At 42.4% G+C, this 20,624-nt stretch overlaps 1 protein-coding gene across 1 annotated transcript in view; it reads left to right on the top strand.

Moving 5' to 3' along the window:
* cped1 (cadherin-like and PC-esterase domain containing 1) overlaps positions 1-20,624 on the top strand; it is a 312,821-nt gene that overhangs the window by 14,770 nt on the left and 277,427 nt on the right. The window contains exon 2 of the mRNA XM_068050516.1: positions 10,449-10,635. Within this exon, the coding sequence (XP_067906617.1) occupies positions 10,449-10,635 (187 nt within the window). The remainder of the gene's footprint in view (positions 1-10,448; positions 10,636-20,624) is intronic.

The following is a 20,624-nucleotide window of genomic DNA, read 5'->3' as shown; positions in this document are numbered from 1 at the left end:
TTAAAGGGGGAAAGAGAGGAAGAGAGGCAGAGAGGTTTAGAGAGGAAATTCCAGTGCTTAGGGGCTAGGTAGCTGAAGGCACAGCTACCAATGGTAGAACAGTTAAAATTGGAAATTCACAAGAGGCAAGAATTGGGGGGGGGGTGGGTACAGATGCCATGGAATCATTGGATGGTTACAGCACAGAAGGACACCATTCGGTTGGTTGTGTTCATACTGGTTCTCGGCAAGAGCAACTCAGCTAGTCCTACTCTCCTGCCTTTTCCTTGTAGCCCTGCAAAGTTTTTCTATTCAGGTAATTATACAATTTCCTTTAGAAAACCATGATTGAACCTGCCTCCACCATACTCTCAGGTATGAATTCCAGGTCCTAACTACTTGCTGTGTAAAAAAGATTTTCCTCTTGTCACCTTTAGTTCTTTTGCCATGCACCTTAAATTGGTGTCCTCTGATCTCGACCCTTCCGGCAAGGAAACAATTTCTCCCTATCTATTGTGTTTAGATCCCTCATGACTTTGAACACCTCTATCAAATCTCCACTCAACCGTCCCCTTTCTAAGGAGAACAGAAAAATCTAAGGAGCTTCTCGAATCTATCCGAGGGAATCTATTGGGGGAATGATTTATTGGGGCAATGGCAGTAAGTGAATTGCTCACTCAGAGAGATGGTGTAGACACGATGAGCCGAATGGCCACCTTCTGTGCTGTAATAATTCTGTGAAACTAAAGGCCGTCATCCCTTGAAAAATTCTCTAAATCTTTTCTGAACCCTTTCTGATCCCTAATCAACTCCACTCCACCTTTTACTGCCCTTTTATTATTCATATGCTGACAGAAGAGTTTTGGATTCCCTTTTATGTTAGCTGCCAGTCTCTTCTCATACTCTGTCTTTGCTTCTTTTTTCTTTTATCACTTCCCCTCTGAACTATTTATATTCAGCCTAGTTCTCACTTGTCATCTGTTATATGCACTCTCTTTCTGCTTCATCTTACTCTCTATCTTTTTTTGTCATCCAGGGTGCTCTGGCTTTGTTTGTCCTACCTTTCCCCCTCATGGAAATATACTTTGACTGTACCAAATCATCTCCTCTCTAAAGGCAACTAATTGTTCCGTTACAGTTTTGCCTGCCCGTTTATCTGGGCAAAATCCATTCTCTCACCACTGAAATTGACCCTGCACCAAATTAATTATTTTTGCTCTAGATTGCTCCTTGTCCTTTCCATAGCTAACCTAAACCTTATTATACTATTACCGCTGTTCCCTGCTGACACTTGATCCTCTTGACCCACCTCATTCCCCAGAACCAAACCCAGCAATGTCTCCTTCCTCACTGGGCTAAAAACATACTGAACTAGAAAATCCTCTTGAACATATTTCAAAAACTCTTTCTTTCGCCTTTCTGTCTTTTACACTATTACTATCCCAGTCTATATTAGAATCATTAAAGTTCCCCATCATAACTATTCTATAGTTTTGCACCTCTGTAATTTCCTTGCAAATTTGTTCCTCTATATCTTTCCCACTGGTTGGTAGCCTATAGAATACACCCAGTAGTCTAATGGTACCTCTATTGTTTCTTAGCTCGAATGAAATAGATTCTGTCCTTGAGCCCTCTAGGCCATCCTCTCACTCCAGCACTGTAATATTCTATTTAATCAATAGTGCCGCCCCTCCTCCTTTCTTTCCTTCCCTTTCTTTCCTGACCACCTTGTATCCAGGAGTAATGCATATCCAGTCCTGCCCTTTTTCTGCCTTTATGTCGGAGATTTGTGGAACTGGAGGAAATTATAGAGACAGAGAGAGGCAAGGACATGAAGGGATTGGAAAACAAGGATGAGAATTTAAAAATTGAGCCACTGCTTGATTGGGAGCCAATATAGGTCAGCAAGCACAGGGGTGATGGATGAACGGGACTTAGTACAAGTAAGAACAAGGGCAGCAGGCCTCAAGTGTATGAACCTATACTGTATAAATAATCAAATGATATAAAAAAGACAAAAAAGGCCATCTTCATCATGACTGTCCCTCTAGTATTGACACTCATCAAGCTTATAGATGGAATAAATAATTATCGCTTTAATTGACAGGGTTTCGTGTGATATAGGCTGCATAAACATTTTACTGATGGAAAAATAACAAAGTGTAGCTTAGAATATACATAAAGCTGTAAGAGCAATATTGTATAATTTGCCAGATATTGTAATGGTGAGTACAGGTGTAATGTATATAACGGCAAAGAATATTTCTATAGTGTCCTTTTTGAATAAAGTTTGAGCTACCTCATTTTTAGCATTGTAGAAATGTATGTTTGATGATACAATAGTCATTTGGATGATTTCTAAATGAACAAAAATTGGACTTTTTTTGGCTGTTCTAATCTTCTGACTAACCTAGTTAAGATTGAACTGTCCAACTTGTTGCGATTTGGCGGTCTGCACAATCCTAGGATTGTTAAAATCTGAAGTTAGGAGAGTTTGTTAACTTTGGAACATAAGCCTCCTGCTTTGACATCTTCTAAGGCACATGCAGGATCCTTGGACATCAGATAACATTGAATTGGTCTGGCCTACATGTAACTCCAGACCCACAGCAATGTGGTTGACTGTTAAATGCCTACTGAATGACCCCTAACGAGCCACTCAGTTCAGGGATGGGCAATAAACGCTGGCCTAGCCAGCGACGCCCACATCCCACAAATGAAAAAAAAAATCAAGAGGCAGATTCTGAACTGTTCTACAAAAAGTATTTATACTAATGAAATCTCAGCATAATTTAAAATAGTCCTTGAGCAGAGTCCAATGGGGTCAGGCATATAATATTTTGGCAGGCAAATTGTTTAAACAAAGCTCTGTTTTCATACTTCCACAACAAAATTATGTTTTCAGAAATTGAACAAAATGAAATGAGTTGTAAAACTTCGCTAATTCTGTGAAGCACTAGCTACTCAGAGATGTTAGCAGTGCTTTCCCAAGTTCATTGCAAGGGTAGTATTGTAGACTGCCTTTCCTGTTTAGAGCCAAATTCGTAGTTTTGGTTACTGTTATGAAACTTGATATCTTTGTATCAGCTACATTTTTATGCTTGCCTCAGGATTTACATAAACATTTGTGCACATGCACCAGTTCTCATATGCAACAAAATCTATAGGTCTCTCCAAACAACTCATAGCATCAAGTTGTGTCTGAGTGTTCAACTTTATCTGAGACCAGATGCATAACTTTCTTTTATCAGTTCTAATTACTTGGCTCAGTTGGCAGCATTCTTAGCACTGACTCAAAAGCTGGTTGGTTTAAAACCCCTGCTGATAGTTCAGTGCATAATCGAGGTTTGACAGTCCAGTGTAGTACAGATAAGAGTACTACATTTGTAAATGGAGCTATGTTTCAAATGATATGTTAAATCAAGGTCGCCTATACCTGTTGAGGTGAATGTTGAAGATCCATGACATTATTTGAAGAGCAATAAGTTTTTCTGATGTCTCAGCTAACATTCTTCCCTTCACCAACATCACCAAATACAGATCCCAAGAAATTATAAGCTGTGTTACAACCAGGTGATGAAGGGGTCTCAGGCTCCCCTTTTGTCTCTTCTCTGGTTTGACTGCAACAGGGTTTAACTTTTTTAACACAGTGATTTAACTTACGACCTCAATAAGCACCTGCTCCTGTTCTTCTAATATGTAATTGCAATGAACCAATCAGACAGGTTTTCTTGAGTTTAAACAAGAAGGATGTAAGTTTATTAACCTTAACACTCTAAACCGATTAAAAATGACTAAAATACGCTACGCATCCACCCCCACATTCACACAAGAGCCACATACACACACAAATAGATTACAGAGGGAAAACCCAAAGTTGGGAGGTTGTAGTGGAGTCCTTAATAAAAATGGAATTTAATTCCATTTAAATACTGAAGTTTAGTCCCAGAGTCCTTAGTTGAAATTGTAGTCTTGAAGTCCTTGCTGGGCCACGTGCACGGTTCAGGCTTGGTTCTCAGGTTCGGGAAGGCAGAAGAGGGACTTTATCTGTGTCCCCTAATTGCTGGCTATGCTGGGCTGTAGGCTAGCAGTGGAGGCCTCCCTGGGTCTTTGTTGAAGAGAGGGAGAGAGGAGATGTTCCTTCCCTGGATTTCAGTTACTGTCTGCCTTCTGAGGCACAATTCACAAACTCCCAGAGTTGCACAAGCAGTCATGTGATGTGACCACCTCTTTGTTTTTGAGTCAAAGTCTTCCGGAATGTTCTTTGGAATTCAAGGCTGTTCAGACATACTTGGTAGCGGGGGGTTTGGCTCTTTTAAAGTCAATGGGTGTTGATGGCTTTTGACGATCAACATTGACAAAACCATTCTAGGTAATTGAATCAGAGAGCACCCCCATTGTTCTGGCTAGACTGGGTAATCACCTCTGTCTCCAGCCGGCCTTTGGCTTCTCATATGCAAATTGTATGTGGTCATCTTTAGCTGTTCTGTTCTGTTTTAATGTTATTTGTAATAATGTCCAGTACACGTCTTGAGCAAAGTTCCATACGATGAAATTAATATTTCCATTTTAGCATGTGAGGTTTCCGTCAGAGCTGCAATATGAATGCAAGTTCTTTTCTCTTCTATAAATGATGCAGATTTCACCTACCGTTTGTCTTGATTTTCAGTAGTTAGTGGAACAGTTATATGCAGAAACAATGGGCCGGATTTTGTTCTGCCGATGGGGGCCCCAGCAGCAAGCCGGAAGGCTGGGGGAGACCCTGCCTTGGCCCTCTGTCAGACGCCCATTGCTATCTAATGGCGGGCAACCAATTAACTGCCTGTTATTAGGGACGCCATCCGTTTAAGGAACAAGCTGCTGCCTCTAGAGCTGCCGGCCAATTAGTGGCCACTGCCGGTACTGTAGGAGGCTCTGCAGTGGTGAAAAGGGAGGAAGCCCTGGAGAGGTAAGTGGTGTCACTGGGGACAGTCAGGCAGGCTGGTGGGGAGGGGGGAGGAGGTAAGATTTTCAGTGTGGGGATAGGGTTGGGGTCAAATAAATGTAATGGGTGTAGGGGATGGTAAAACTTTGTGCAGTTTGGGAGGGGAAGGTCAGATGTAAAAGGTAAGTATATTTGGGGGGCAAGGAAAAAGTTACTGTAATTGCTATGGTGGGGGGGGGGGGTGGTGGGAAAGGGGCATTATAAATTTATTTCTTTAATTTGGGGGGAAGTTACTTCTTTAAAAATTTAAATGTGCTGGCAGGGCTGGTTGCCCTTTAAAAATGGCGCCAGCGCCTACGCACAGGCAGCTGACGCCATTGCTGGCGATGGACAGCCCACCTCCTCCACGTGATTGGGGGGTGGGGGTGGGGGGTGGGCTGCCGCAGCCATTTAAATAAGCCGCAGTGCGAGAGATTGCGACGGCTCTTTGGCATGCGGCCCACGCGGGCGGGCCCCCATTTCCTGAGCTCACTGCCGAGATCAGCAGTGAGGTCTTAAATCCAGCCCGGCAGCAGGCCCCTCCGCCTTCAATAAAATTGAAATGGAGGCTGTAAGAGAGCCTTAAGTGGCCATTAATTGGGTTGGGAAGGCCGACCTCAGCTTTCCCTGCACCAGACAAAATGGCAGGAGGCCCGGGTGACTCCCTTGCATTTTATTTGCCCACCCAGCCTCCGTGCCCATCTCCAAGGGCAGAACAAAATCCTGCCCAATACTTCAGATGTCTTGTTACAAATAATTCTGTAATTCTTTTTTACTTCGAAACTTAGTAAGAGAAAACGAGATAGGGGCACCTATTGGGGACAGGAATGGGGGCTTAATGGGAAAGAGCTTAAGGTTTAGAAATGGCTTGACAGAGTACTGGTGTTGTATTACCATGTGACAAAACAAAAGACTTTTTTTCTTTCAACTATAGTTTTTCTGATTTCAGTTAAATTGCTGTAGATTTAGAAATCGCGAAGGGGAATCATTTCCCAGTTTTCTTGACATTCCTCCTAGCAACTGAATTAATGATGATTTGGGAGCAAGTTTCTCTTTTGGCCACAAACTTGTTTTAGGGAGATGGGTGGAATTGGAGAGAAAATAGACTGGTGCCATGTTCTGATTCAAACTAAACTCAATGATTACAAAGTTCCAACACTGTTTAAAAGAACAAAATCAAAAACAATCAAAGCCAAGAAAAGGCCATTTGGTTGATCATGCCTGTTCCTCTAGTGTTGCAACTCACTAAGCACAGCATCTAACTGCATCTTGATCTCCCTAATATCGAATTGACTACCTTACATAACGTTATGTCCTCTTGTTTTAAAACAAAGAGTAAATGTTGCAAGGAAACAGTAGGTCAACCTCTTTAAAGAGTAAAGCTGAGTGCACACCCAAAATGTCATAATCTGTCTTTTCACTTTACAGATGCTACAGATGTTACAGATACCTGTTGTACATTTCCAACATGTTTTGTTTTCCTACTTCCCTCCCCACTCCCCACCTACATGCTGCACCTGTCCATGCCTGCTGGACCAACCACCTTCCAGGTGGCATCTTCAAATGCACTCAGAAGCTTTATGTTTAATGGTCTGTCTGCAGTTCATGTCTGCCGTCTTCAGTTATAATAGAACTTGTAATGTGGATTCTCCCATTACTTTGTTTTACATTACATGGCATGTAGATTTCGGAGCTCTTCCTTAAGCTGGACAATTTGTTTTCCAGCCAGGTAGGAGCTAGGCAATGTAAATAGTACTAAAAAAAAAATGCTGGAAATACTCAGCCGTCTAGGCAGTATCTGTGGAGAGAAAACCAAACGTTTCAGGTTGATGACCTTTCATCCGAACTGGAACATGTTAGACTTGTAAAAGGTTTTAAGCAAGTACAGAGGCAGGGAAATCGTGGAGAGGAGGAAAGTAAAAAAGGGAGTATCTTATGATAGGTTGGAAGACAGCACAGTGGCGCAGTGGTTAGCACCGCAGCCTCACAGCTCCAGCGACCCGGGTTCAATTCTGGGTACTGCCTGTGCGGAGTTTGCAAGTTCTCCCTGTGTCTGCGTGGGTTTTCGCCGGATGCTCCGCTTTCCTCCCACAGCCAAAGACTTGCAGGTTGATAGGTAAATTGGCCATTATAAATTGCCCCTAGTATAGGTAGGTGGTAGGGGAATTGAGGAAAGGTGGGGATGGGGTAGGAATATGGGATTAATGTAGGATTAGTATAAATGGGTGGTTGATGGTCAGCACAGACTCGGTGGGCCGAAGGGCCTGTTTCAGTGCTGTATCTCTAAATAAATAAATAAAATAAAAAGACAGAGGAAGAGATTAAATGACAAAAGGGATGATAGTGCAAGACAAAAGGGGGTGGTAATAGGACAAGTTTTAAAAAAAGAGTTGGATTTAGAGAAGGTGTAAATGGTAATAACAGAATCATCGCCACAGCTGCTGTCCAATCACCCCTGACAACCCCTCCCCTTTCCCTGGCATTTTCCTGTGCAAGCTCAGGAGATGCAACCCTGACTCTTTACCACCATCCAGGGCCCCAAACACTCTGTCCAGGTGAAACAGCAATTTACTTGTACTTTTTTCAATTTAGTATAGTGTATTCACTGCTCATGATGTGGTCTTCTCTACATTGTGGGGACCAAACTCAGATTGGATGATCATTTTTTAGCACACCTCTGTTCAGTCCACAAGTGTGATCCTGAGCTTCCAGTCGCTTGTCACTGTAATTCTCTGCCCCAGTATCACTCTGACCTCTCTTGTCCTTGGCCTCCTTTACTGTTCTAAAGAAGCTCAATGGAAGCTCAAGGATCCGAACCTCATCTTACAATTGGGCACTTTCCAGACTCAACATTGAGTTCAACAATTTCACATCATAACCACTGCTCCCATTTTTTTTGTACAATATCTGTTGGTAATAATTCTGCTATTGCCATCCTCTAGACCAATCTTTTGTTTGTTTACTTGTCCCATTACCATCCCACTTGCCTTGCACCACCATCTTTATTATTTAACTTCTGCTGCCTTCCATCCTATCACAGACCTCCCCACTTGTTCTTTCCTCCCCTCCCCTTTCTCTTCCTTTCTATTTGTTTAAAACCCGTTATATCTCTAACTTTTTCCAGTGCTGATGAAAGGACATTGACCTGAAATGTTAACTTTGTTTCTCTCTCTCCACAAAAGCTGCATGACCTGCTGAATATTTCCAGCATTTTCTGTTCTTATTTCAGTTTTCCAGAATCCGCAGTGTTTTTCTTTTGTCTTAATGTAAAAAGGACTGGCTGGCTGTAATCCATAATGCAGTTATGGTATAGATTCAGCTTTATACTGCATCTGCTATGAAAATAAAGTGATGGAAGTCTACTTTCTGGAGGTGATCTGGCATTTCTGGCCTTTAATCTGATCTGTTGTAAAATCATTAAATTTATTTCTAAGTTATATTACTGGTTTTTATATCACAATATATTTAAAACTAATTTGCGCTATCATAACAGGAGTAGTATAACTGGTCGAATAGTGGCTACCATTCTGCTGATTCTATGCTTTTTGCCTTTGCTCCATTCGATTGCAACTACAACTTCAATTCTCAGCAGTCACAGCATCTCCACAGATGCTGCCAGGCCTGCTGAGTATTTCCATCATTTTCTGCTTTAGTTGCAAGCCATGTTTCTCGCTGAGCTTGTGATTTATTGTTTGATGGTGGTATTTTATAAAGTCCTACCCAAAACTAGTGAAGTTTGATTTGGACCGTGGGCCCTTTGGTACTGCTTATTGGAAAGACAAATATCAAGAAATGGCTGTGTTAACGAGAGATGAAGTGGGAAAGGATTTGGAATTATTGGCATAATTGATACTCAACATGTCCAGCTAATATACTGAAACAATCAATGAAGCCAATAGACTTTTGAACTGCATAGACAAAACAGATATAGAACACAAATTGGAACAAATCATGGTGAAACTGTATAGTGCTCTATTCAGCCCAAACCTTGAGAACTGTATTCATGAGACACAAGAGAAACATCTAACTACTGGGGAAGTGGAGAGAAAGACTTCAAGGCTGCTCCCTACTTTGTGGGATACCAGTTATGAGGAAAAACATAGGCTTTTCTGCCTTTTATAAAAAAATTCTGAGAGGTTATTTTAGAGGTATATAAGATTTTACAAAGAATGGAAAATATAGATCCGGAAAATTACTTTAAATTAAATACTGAGAGAAGGACAAGAGGTCATAGGCTCAAACTAGCTAGTAAAAGATAAATTTAGGACTCATGTAAGAACTGATAACAGGAAGTTCTTCTCCACACGAGCTTGCAAGGACAAATGGAATAGACTCCTGGCTGAAATAGTGGAGGCAAAAATCCAATTAGCTACTACAATGGAGAGACTTTTGAGCCATCCAGGATAGATGAATGAAGATGGGGCAAATGACCTACCTCATCCATGATTATCTTTGATCATTGCAAACATTTTTTCTTTTATCTCAGAAGTTTGTTGATTTCTTCAAAGAAAGGGGAGTTTTTTTTGTTTTATTCTGGCATTGCCAGCATTTGCTGTCTATCTCTAATTGCCCTTGACAACTGAGTGGCTTGCTCGGCCATTTCAGAAGGCAGTTAAGAGTCAACCATATTGCTGTGTCTCTGGAGTCATATGTGGGCCACACCAGCTAAGGACAGCAGATTTCATTCTCTAAAGGATATTAGTAAACCAGATGGGCTTTTTTTTTTAAGACAATCAATGATAGTTTCATGGCACCATTAATGAAAGTAGCTTTTAATTCCAGATTTTTATTAATTAATTGAATTTAAATTTGTTGCAGTGGGATTGGAACCCATGGCCCCAGGGCATTGGTCTGGAATGGTAGCTTAGTGATATTACCACAACACCACTGTCTCCCCAATTTGTTTTAACTACACTTCCCCTTGTGAGTGGGTCAATAACCAGAGGTCATAGATTTAAAATCATTGGCGAAAGATGTAGAGGAGAAATTAGATTTTTTTTTCAGTCAAGAGTTACTGGGATCAGGAACACTACTTGAAAAGGTGGTGGAAGCTGATTCCATAAATAACTTTAAAAAGGAGTTGACCAGGCCCTTGAGGATGGGGAACTTGCAAGTTTATGGTCAAAAAGCATGAGTCTGGGACTAAGCGTGACTGCTCTTTCAAAGAGCCAGCACAGGCATGAAGGGCCAAATGGCCTCCTCCTGTGCTGTAAGTTTCTATGATTGCCTTATAGCCAGCAGAGAGAGGAGATTTTCATTCTGCTGTTCTGAGCTGGTTTTCAAACCCAATGTCCAAAGATGAAAGGATGCTAGTCTAGTCCACTTCATCACCAAGTGCTTTCTCCCTATTTGTTATCATTTGAATTTTGCTCACCTGTAGTTTCATAATTGAAACACAAATGTTTTGTACAAATTATATTGTGAAATGAACAATTTATAGAATGTGGGTTACATACCTTTAGCTCAAATTTAAAGTAAATGCTAAACAATTATTTATCTTTGACAGATTGAACCCATAGAATCTAATGCCTTCAACAATCACAAGAAAACGGTTGTGCTACGAGGATATAATTCCATTAGTGCATCTGACCTTCGACTATATCAACATATTTTTGTTCAATATGATTATGAACTTATCCTATCTCCAGAAGTTGATGGAGGTTCAAGCTACAAGGAAGGATACAAAGATAATGGTAAGAAAATATGTTTATTTTGTAGATGTACTGTGTACAGATTTTCAGTGAAAACCAGTGTCTGTTCTGAAGCAGTTGACTGTGTAAACTCTGCAGTTCTATTTTTAACTTTTCCTTGAAATGTTTTCTATCCTTCTGCAGGGCCCTGCAGTTCAGGGGTCAGCTGGAAGGGGAGTAAAGTTCAAAACCCAAGTTCATGCTGGAAATCATAGTACTTCATGTCCGGCCAACTCCCAGGCCTCCGGCTGTGATATTTGATTCTAGTTTTGTAGTACTTACATGATGTAATATTGTAACAGAGATTGCCAGTGAGAAAGAGATAGCACATCCAGGGCTCACACAGGGAAGGGGAGAGATAATACAAAATTGTTACAATTAGGAAAGAGAATGCTCCTTACCCCAAAACATCACCAATACAGTATGACAAAAGCTGGATTGTTTCTGAGTATTAACAGGTACCTGAACTGGTGCTTGCACCTGGTGGCGTGGTGTGTCAGGCTACTTGGAGACATTTGCTTGTTTGCTGTCACTTGGAGCAGAGCTATCATATTGTTAGATCCTTATAGGAATGGAAAAGGCACATTTATAAGAAGTACCTATCTGTCTGCCATCTTGGGTGAGTCCATGAAAATGTAACATGGAAGTAGCTTGTGTTGGTAGTCGGTTTTGGGGAACAACTTACAGGATTTGTGTTTGACATGAGAAGCAAATTCAAGTGCCAACAGCAAAACCTGTCCTGGAGTTACCTGGACATGATCTGCATATGTAAAAGAGATGAAAGGTTGAGTGCTTTGCATGGTGACATAGTGATGCTGTATCAAGTTAACAATTAAGTTATTGTGCCATTTATCCCATGATCAGACGAGTGCGGGACGCTTTGAGCCTACATTCAAGGCTCTATCTAAATGCAAGTAGTTGTTGTTAATTACAAATGCTAAGTAAACATATTCAAGCCACTCTTATGTTGACAGACTTCCTAAGGCCTGAAAACTTCTTCCTCACTTGCTCCCACAACCTCTGGATGTGAGACACTGTATTTACTTACTTAGCCACATCTACCCAGGCTTTTCTGACATTGCCCTCATAGGAGGGTGCAACAAAGAGGGCAGCCTTTCTTAGCTGATCTTTCTGCAGAAGAACAGCACTTCCAGTATGCTGGTCTTGCTGCCCTACCTTCTGTTCCCCATTGTTAAACAGTCCAGTTTGGCAAAAGGTTATTAAAATATGGAATACATTACCGCAAGTGGATATTGAAGTGGAATCAATCACAATATTCAAGAGAAAATCAGATAAGTGCTTCAAGCCAAATGTGAAAATGGAAAATATTAAAGGGCATGGAGAAACCAAGGGAAATTAGATTAGAGTAGTTAGGAGCAGTATGGTGCCAGCACTGGTAAGGGCCACTGTGGGCTGAATGGCCTGCTTTCGGTGCCAAAATTTCTATGATCTCATGCTAATCAGATAGTACACAATAGCTAGTTGGATGTAGCTGTGCTGTTATATTTTAGAAAATAATGTAGGTCTTGTGTATTATGCTCTCACAACTAAAGGTTTATATTGGCACAGTAAACCTTTTTTTTTTCACATGAGTATAGAGTGCATTCTTTGCTGTAGTTACATCTATCCCAAAGGCCGTATGTTTCTTTCAACTCCCAACCCATCCAGGATGTTACTCAGAAATGCTTACTGGCTGCAGGCCAGGTTTCATAACCAGCAATTGAAGCAGATGTTTGTATAACTATTAATACTGAAGTATCCATAACTAATTTTTTTGTTTCGCTATCTTACAAAATAAGCAAGCACTTAAGTTTAAATAGTATGTACTAAAGATAAAAACAAATGTGGGAAAAGAAGCAGACAGTCTGACTACAGAATGCCAGTATAATCACAAGTCTATAAACTGTGTTTCATATGAGTTATTTTAGTTCTTACTTCCAGCCACAAGCAATGAAGTAGTGGAGAAATGAAAAACTAAAACTGAATTAAACATATCTTAGCAAAAAGACAGCTATTCCACATATTAGACAAACTGACAATAAAAGTCTGTCAAAACGCTCAAGAACAAAATGATGACGTGTGTAGCTGGAATTTTGAGAATAATAAAGGCATTTTGCTCGTAGAAAGAATCATGACCTAGCTTTTCCAACCCACCCCACCCAGCTCCACCCCACCCCCCCAAATGGTTCATTTTGAGAACAGGTAGATTTTTGGAGGTGAAATTTCTTCTGTTTTTTAAAAAAATACATTGTTCATTATAAAGAGAGATAGAAGAGAAATCCCATTTTGTACTCATGCTGACTTTATCAGGAAAATTATCAACAGGAATGATTTCACTCCCAAAAGTAAATGGAATGCTTGAAAAATATAAGAAGAAAGTATAGAGGTAGCGGTAAGCAATTCATAATTCCCTTGCAATCTTTCTAGACTTAATTTTCTGTTTTAAATTGTACGGACTTGATTTTTTTCTTTCAACTGTATTAAAGTGTACACTTATTTCTTGAGGAGTACCCCATTTTCAGGTTCCGTAAGCTCATTGGTTAATTTTCTCATTATTTTATATTATCTAGAAATAAGGATGGATAATGGGAATTGGTAAGGAATTTAGTCCAGAACATCTGCACTGCATATGTTCACAATGATTATTTTAGAAGCTGATTGATTTGCTACTTGTCCTGTCTAAGATTAAGAAATATATTTTCCTTTTTGGTGTAAAGCAGAATGAAAAGTAAGCATGTGTGCAAGTCTGGTAGTAAGCAGAAATGGACAAAAAAAATTGTTCTGCTAGGCTCCAAGGCAATGAAGGGAGAATCACAATATAGAATTCCTCTGCTATTTAATTTAAAACTGGTTAACATGTTGTTGAAAATAGAGTTCTGAGTCATGGGCATGAGAAATGGCCACCAATCCACCAACCTCCCCCTCCCCCCAAAAAAGAGAAGCATATTGCAGTGCATGCCCATTAAAAGGGGGGGGGGGGGGGGGGCGAAGATTGCATGTACAATTTTTGAATGTTCAGGGATCCAGGCCATGATCCAGGCCTGAACCCCTAGGTGTGCCCCACAACTTCTGTGTGTTGGGATAGAACACGTTCTGGAATACTGACTGCTGATACTTCACTAGACTGTGGACAAGGAAGTTTCCAGATTGGACAGCCCTGCTCCCTCTTACACCACTGGCCTTGTTTTGGGCAGGTGAAAGCTCTGTCCCCCACATGACCCTGCAGAAACTGCCATGGAAGGCAGGGACCCAGCATATCTGGTTCCTGGTCTAATTTTCAGTCTGTCTGCAGACTGTGACCAGAGTTACAGCAAGATTGTACTGGAAGGGTTACGTATTTTCGGCCTCTCTAAAATATCAATGTCCCAATAATTCAGAGGTCTCTGAGCTGTACAGACTGGAAAGTTCCAGGTTTTATCCCCTGCTCCGCAGCCATGAGGGCTATGTAGCTTTCCACATTGCCTTTGGGTGAACATTCCTACTTCTACTGCAAAGGCACTGTGTAGATGTGTGACAAGGATAGAATTGGCTTCAGCTACATGGCCTGCCAGAATTCATGGCCAAGACTTGCACATGAATGAATCACATTTGGATATTGCATATATTTGGCTTTCCATTGACCTCATCATCTATTATAGCCTTGTTGCATCTAAGATCTCAATCATTTACTTATATTTCTCTGCTCATCCATTATCCTTATTTTTGCTGACATGATGGTTTCCCATCCACAAGAATAATCAATCCAAAATTTTGGTTCTGAGCTATAAATCCCTCTATGACTTTGCTGTACCCTATCTCCACAATTTTCTCTCCACCTATCATCCTGCCTGAATGCTGCATTTCCCTGAATCTGAACTTACATGCATTCCTTCCCTCCCCTTTCTTTGCCCCAAATAAGTGACAGAGCTTTCAGCATGCTTTGGTCCTACATCTGGAAATCCCTCCCTAAGTCTCCAGGCCTCTTCACTTTTTTGGACCTTGAAAGACCTCCCTCATCAAAATCCACCTCATTGTGACCCTTCACTCTCTTTCCATTCTGGCATGGTGTTCATTTTCCATATTGCTAGTTATAAAACACCTTGGGATGTTTCTTTACATTTAAGGCATGTAAAAGTGTTTGTGATGAAATTATCAATGATGATGTCGTACAGTAGTGTAATAGTTATGCTACTAGAGTAACAACTCAAAGGTTGAATCATAGAATCATGAAATGGTTACAGCACAGAAGTAGGCCATTCTGCCTGTCCTGTCTGTGCTGGCTCTCTGCAAGAGCAACTCAGCTGGTCCCACTCCCCTGCCCTTTCCAGGTAGCCTGAAAATCTTTTTTCTTCAGGTGATTATCCAATTCTTTTTTGAAAGCCATGATTGAATCTGCCTCCACCACATTCGCAGGGTAATGTATTCCAGATCCTAACCACTTCCTGTTTCAAAAAAGTTTCTCCTCATGTTGATTCTTTTGCCAATCACCTTAAATTGATGTTTGCTGGTTGTCGACCCTTTTTTTTTATTTCGTGGATTGTGGGCATCGCTGGCTAGGCCAGCATTTATTGCCCATCCCTAATTGCCCTTAAGAAGTTGGTGCTGAGCTGCCTTCTTGAACCACTGCAGTCCTTGGGGTGAAGGTACACCCACAGTACTATTAGGAAGAGAGTTAGGAAAGGATTTGACCCAGCGACACTGAAGGAACGGTGATATAATTCTAAGTCAGGATGGTGTGTGACTTGGAGGGGAACTTGCAGGTGGTGGTGTTCCCATGCATCTGCTGCCCTATCCTTCTAGGTGGTAGAGATCACGGGTTTGGAAGGTGCTGTCAAAGGAGCTTTGGTGCAGTGCATCTTGCAGATGGTACACACTGCTGCCACTGTGCGTCGGTGGTGGAGGGAGTATGTTGAGGGTGGTGGATGGGGTGCCGGTCAAGCAGGCTGCTTTGTCCTGGATTGTGTCGAGCTTCTTGAGTTTTGTTGAAGCTGCACCCATCCAGGTAAATGGAGAGTATTGCATCACACTCCTGACTTGTGCCTTGTAGATGGTGGACAGGCATTAGGGAGACAGGAGGTGAGTTACTCTCCACAGAATTCCCAGCCTCTGACCTGCTCTTGCACCCACAGCATTTATGTGGCTGGTCCAGTTCAGTTTCTGGTCAATGATAACCCCCAGGATGTTGATATTATTCAGCGATGGTAATACCATTGAACGTCAAGGGGAGATGATTAGATTCTGTCTTGTTTAGATGGTCATTGCCTGGCACTTGTGTGGCGTGAATGTTACTTGCCACTTATCAGCCCAAGCCTGAGTGTTATCCAGGTCTTGCTGCATATGGGTATGGGCTGCTTCAGTATCTGAGGCGTCGCGAATGGTGCCAGACATTGTGCAATCATCAGCGAACATCCCCACTTCTGACCTTATAATGGAGGGAAGGTCATTGATGAAGCAGCTGAAGGTGTTTGGGCCGAGGACACTACCCTGAGGAACTCCTGCAGTGATGTCCTGGAGCTGAGATGATTGACCTCCAACAATCACAACCATTTTCCTTTATGCTAGGTGTGACTCCAACCAGCAGAGAGTTTTCCCCGATTCCCATTGACTCCAGTTTTTCTACAGCTCCTTGATGTTTTAAGAAAGTGCCTCTGCTTGGTTAAATTTATTTTTTGAGGGTTCACTTTTGAAAGATTGAAGAAATGTTAAACTTTGAGGGTTTCGTAGGGAATCATGTAAAGGCCACTTGACTTTGAGAAACAGTCCCTGGAAATGTTTTTAAAAGGGGCATTGAGAGGTCTTGTGAGGAAAACAAGCCTTTTCTTGGGCGGCACAGTGGCGCAGTGGTTAGCACCGCGGCCTCACAGCTCCAGGGACCCAGGTTCGATTCTGGGTACTGCCTGTGTGGAGTTTGCAAGTTCTCCCTGTGTCTACGTGGGTTTTCTCCGGGTGCTTCGGTTTCCTCCCACAAGCCAAAAGACTTGCAGGTTGGTAGGTAAATTGGCCATTATAAATTGTCACTAGTATAGGTAGGTGGTAGGGAAATATAGGGACAGGTGGGGATGTTTGGTAGGGATATGGGATTAGTGTAGGATTAGTATAAATGGGTGGTTGATGGTTGGCACAGACTCGGTGGGCCGAAGGGCCTGTTTCAGTGCTGTATCTCTAATCTAAAAAAAATCTATAGGGAACCACCTAAGTTCCAGCTCGATAAACAACAGAGAACTTTGGACTAAAAGCAAAATACTGCGGATGCTGGAAATCTGAAACAAAAACAAGAAATGCTGGAATCACTCAGCAGGTCTGGCAGCATCTGTGGAAAGATGCATCTCTTTCCACAGATGCTGCCAGACCTGCTGAGTGATTCCAGAGAACTTTGGACACCTGTAGAAGTTGTTTACGAAGAAGTGACAAGTCAAGATTGATGGAGGTCAAAAGGTTGACCTCCTGTTGTGGGTTTCACTTTTGAATTGATTTGATTTGGGGTTGAACTGTATAAAAAGGGAGAGAACTTCCAAGGATAGAAGAGTATTCCCAAGGGAGGAGAGAAGACCACAACCCAACTCAGCTTTCCAGCACTTCTGTAAAAGACCCAGAGAAGTCCACTGTGTCAACTCATCTTGTCTCCCGTCTTTGAAGAAAAACCTGCTAAATTACTTCTCAACGCCGCCTGAAAAGAACTGTTCTAAAAGATCCTAGTGACCCGTATATGTGTACTCGGAATCCAGACTGTATGCCAGTTTTGGAACACAACATATCTCATTTGCTGTTTCTTCAAGAATGAGCAAATATTCAGCCCAAGTGTTTTTTTTGTCTGTAATAGAGCGCTAAAAACTAAAATCCCTTTATTTTTTGGTTAACCGGTGTATGTGTGTGTGCATTTGAGGGGCTAAGGTAAAAAAGGAACTTTAATATTTCAATCTGTGTGTTTATGATTTCCTTCACTACTGGTTAAGACTGGTGTTATAATAAACTGATAATGTTGTTGTTTATTAAAGAAACCTGGTTAGTGTGTTTTATTCTGGGAAGAATAGAGTATCTGATTGACTTATCAGTAAGTGGGAAAATTTAAATATATGTTGTGACCTGTGGAGAAGTGAGACTAGAATGAACAGTGCACTCCTCCTGCTTCGGTTATAACAGATGCCCTACTCGGTCAAATACTGCCTTGATGTCAAGGGCAGTCACTCCCACCTCACCTCTGGAGTTCAGCTCTTTTGTCCATGTTTGGGCCAAGGTTTTAATGAGGTCAGGAGCTGAGTGACCCTGACGGAACCCAAACTGAGCATCAGTGAGCAGGCTATTGCTGAGCAAGTGCTGCTTGATAGCACTGTCGATGACCCCTTTCATCACTTTGCTGAAGATCGAGAGTAGACTGATAGGGCAATAATTGGCCGGAATAAAAACAAGAAATGCTGGAACCACTCAGCAGGTCTGGCAGCATCTGTGGAAAGAGAAGCAGAGTTAACGTTGCGGGTCAGTGACCCTTCTTCGGAACTGAGAGAGAAGAGCAGAACTTCTTCAAGGTAGGCATTCCTGGAAGAGAAGTGGCAGTGAATTAAACACTAAAATAAAAGCAAAATACTGCGGATGCTGGAAATCTGAAATAAAAACAAGAAATGGCCGAGTTGGATTTGTCCTGCTTTTTGTGCACAGGAAAAGCCTGGGCAATTTTCCACATTGCCAGGTAGACACCAGTGTTGTAGCTGCACTGGAACAGCTTGTCTAAGGGTGCAGCTAGTTCTGGAACACAAGTCTTCAGTACTATTGCTGGAATGTTGTCAGGGCCTATAGCCTGTACAGTATCCAGTGCCTTCAGCCATTTCTTGATATCACATGGAGTGAATTAGATTGGCTGAAAACTGGCAGCTGTGATGCTGGGGACTTCAGAAGGAGGTAGAGATGGATCATCCACTCAGCACTTCTGGCTGAAGATGGATACAAATACTTCAGCCTTGTCTTTTGCACTCGATGGCTCCCCCATCGTTGAGAATGGGAATATAATGTGGAACCTCCTCCTCCTCCTGTCAGTTGTTTAATTGTCTACCACCATTCACAACTGGAGGTGGCTGGACTGCAGAGATTAGAACTGATCCGTTAGTTGTGGGATCGCTTAGCCCTGCCTATTGCATGCTGCTTTCGCTGTTAGGCATGCAAGTAGTCCTGTGGTGTAGCTTCACCAGGCTGCCACCTCACTTTTGGGTATTCCTGGTGCTGTTCCTGGCATGCCCTCCTGCACTCTTCATTGCCACACAACATGATGGGGGGCTACTCTCATTGTGAAGACGGGACTTTGTCTCCACAAGGACTATGGGGTGGTCACGCCTACCAATACTGTCATAGTGGGACCCCACCACCATCCTGCCTCCACCGAAATTTAGTTCGGGGCAGGAAGGCCTGTGAATGGCCTTCATACCCCTCTGCCAATTGAGGCCCTTAACTGGGTAATTAACCTCCAATTAAGGGCCTCTTCCCACCACAGCCGCAATTCCTGACTCCGGGGTGTAATGCCTGAACGAGTGACCCGGCATCAGTTAGGGGAAGTCTGCTGAGGGCCAACCCCCTGCCCTTGCTGCTGAACCGCCTCGCAGCCCCCCCCCGATCCCCTGAGACCCCCACCCTGTGAGCCCCCTCCCACCCTGACCTACCTTAAGCCTGGTTCCAGTGCCGCTCCTCAGTGACTGATCATTGCAGCTACAGGAGCAGCCACCGCCTCCACGGTGGTGCTGCAGCTTCCGACCTCTGATTGGCTATCAGCTCTGCAAGGCCGGGACTTGCGGCGACAGGGTCCTAAATCCTATGGAAGGCCCGCTGCTGTCCAGTTAATTGCATGATTGGCACTAAATTCAGCGGGCCTTCTGTAAAAGAGGGAGTGCGGGGATCTCGGAGTCAATTCCCCCAACATTAAGACCCCTGCCACGAGCATAAAATTTCCCGCTCTGCTTCTATTTATAAAGCCAAGGATCCCATATGGCTTATTAACCTCTATTTCAATCTGCTCTGTCACCTTTAATGATTTGTGCATATGTACTCACAGGTCTGTTTGTACTTGCATCCCTTTTAGAACTGTACACTTTATTTTATATTGCCTCTCCTCATTCTTTCTAACAAGATTAATCATTTTATAGTTCTTTGCATTAAATTTCATCTGCCACGCGTCTACCCATTCCACCAACCTGTCTATGTCCTCTTGAAATCTATCACTATAATCTTCACAGTTCCCAATAGTTTTATGTCATCTGCAAATTTTGAAATGGTGCCTTGCATGCCAAAGTCATTCAGATCATTAATATAGATTAAGAAAAGGACTGGTCCTAGTATCAACCCTTGGAGAACCCTAATGTCCCTCCTGCAGTCCTAAAACAACTGTTCACCACTATTCTCTGTTTCCTGTCACTCAGCCAACTTCATATCCATGCTGCCACTATCCCTTTTATTCCATGGGCATTACTTTTGCTGGCAAGCCTGTTATGTGACACTTTATCAAATGCCTTTTGAAAGTCCATGTACAATACATCAACCGTATTACCTGCATCACCCCTCTCTGTTACCTCATCAAAAAATTCAGTCAAGTTAGTTAAACATGATTTGCCTTTAACAAATCCATCCTGGCTTTCCTTAATTAATCCACATTTGTCGAAGTGGCTTTTTTGTCCTGGATTGTTATAAAAGCTTTCCCACCACTGAGGTTAAACTGACTGGACTGTAGTTACTAGGGCGGCACAGTGGCGCAGTGGTTAGCACCGCAGCCTCACAGCTCCAGGGACCCGGGTTCGATTCCGGGTACTGCCTGTGTGGAGTTTGCAAGTTCTCCCTGTGTCTGCGTGGGTTTTCTCCGGGTGCTCCGGTTTCCTCCCACAAGCCAAAAAGACTTGCAGGTTGATAGGTAAATTGGCCATTATAAATTGCCCCTAGTATAGGTAGGTGGTAGGGAAATATAGGGACAGTTGGGGATGTTTGGTAGGAATATGGGATTAGTGTAGGATTAGTATGAATGGGTGGTTGATGTTCGGCAC

The sequence above is a fragment of the Heterodontus francisci genome, chromosome 18, assembly GCF_036365525.1.
Source record: "Heterodontus francisci isolate sHetFra1 chromosome 18, sHetFra1.hap1, whole genome shotgun sequence".
Classification (NCBI taxonomy): Eukaryota; Metazoa; Chordata; class Chondrichthyes; order Heterodontiformes; family Heterodontidae; genus Heterodontus; species Heterodontus francisci.
The sequence above is the reverse complement of the archived record's forward strand: the minus strand, read 5'-3'. Positions and strand labels throughout refer to the sequence as shown.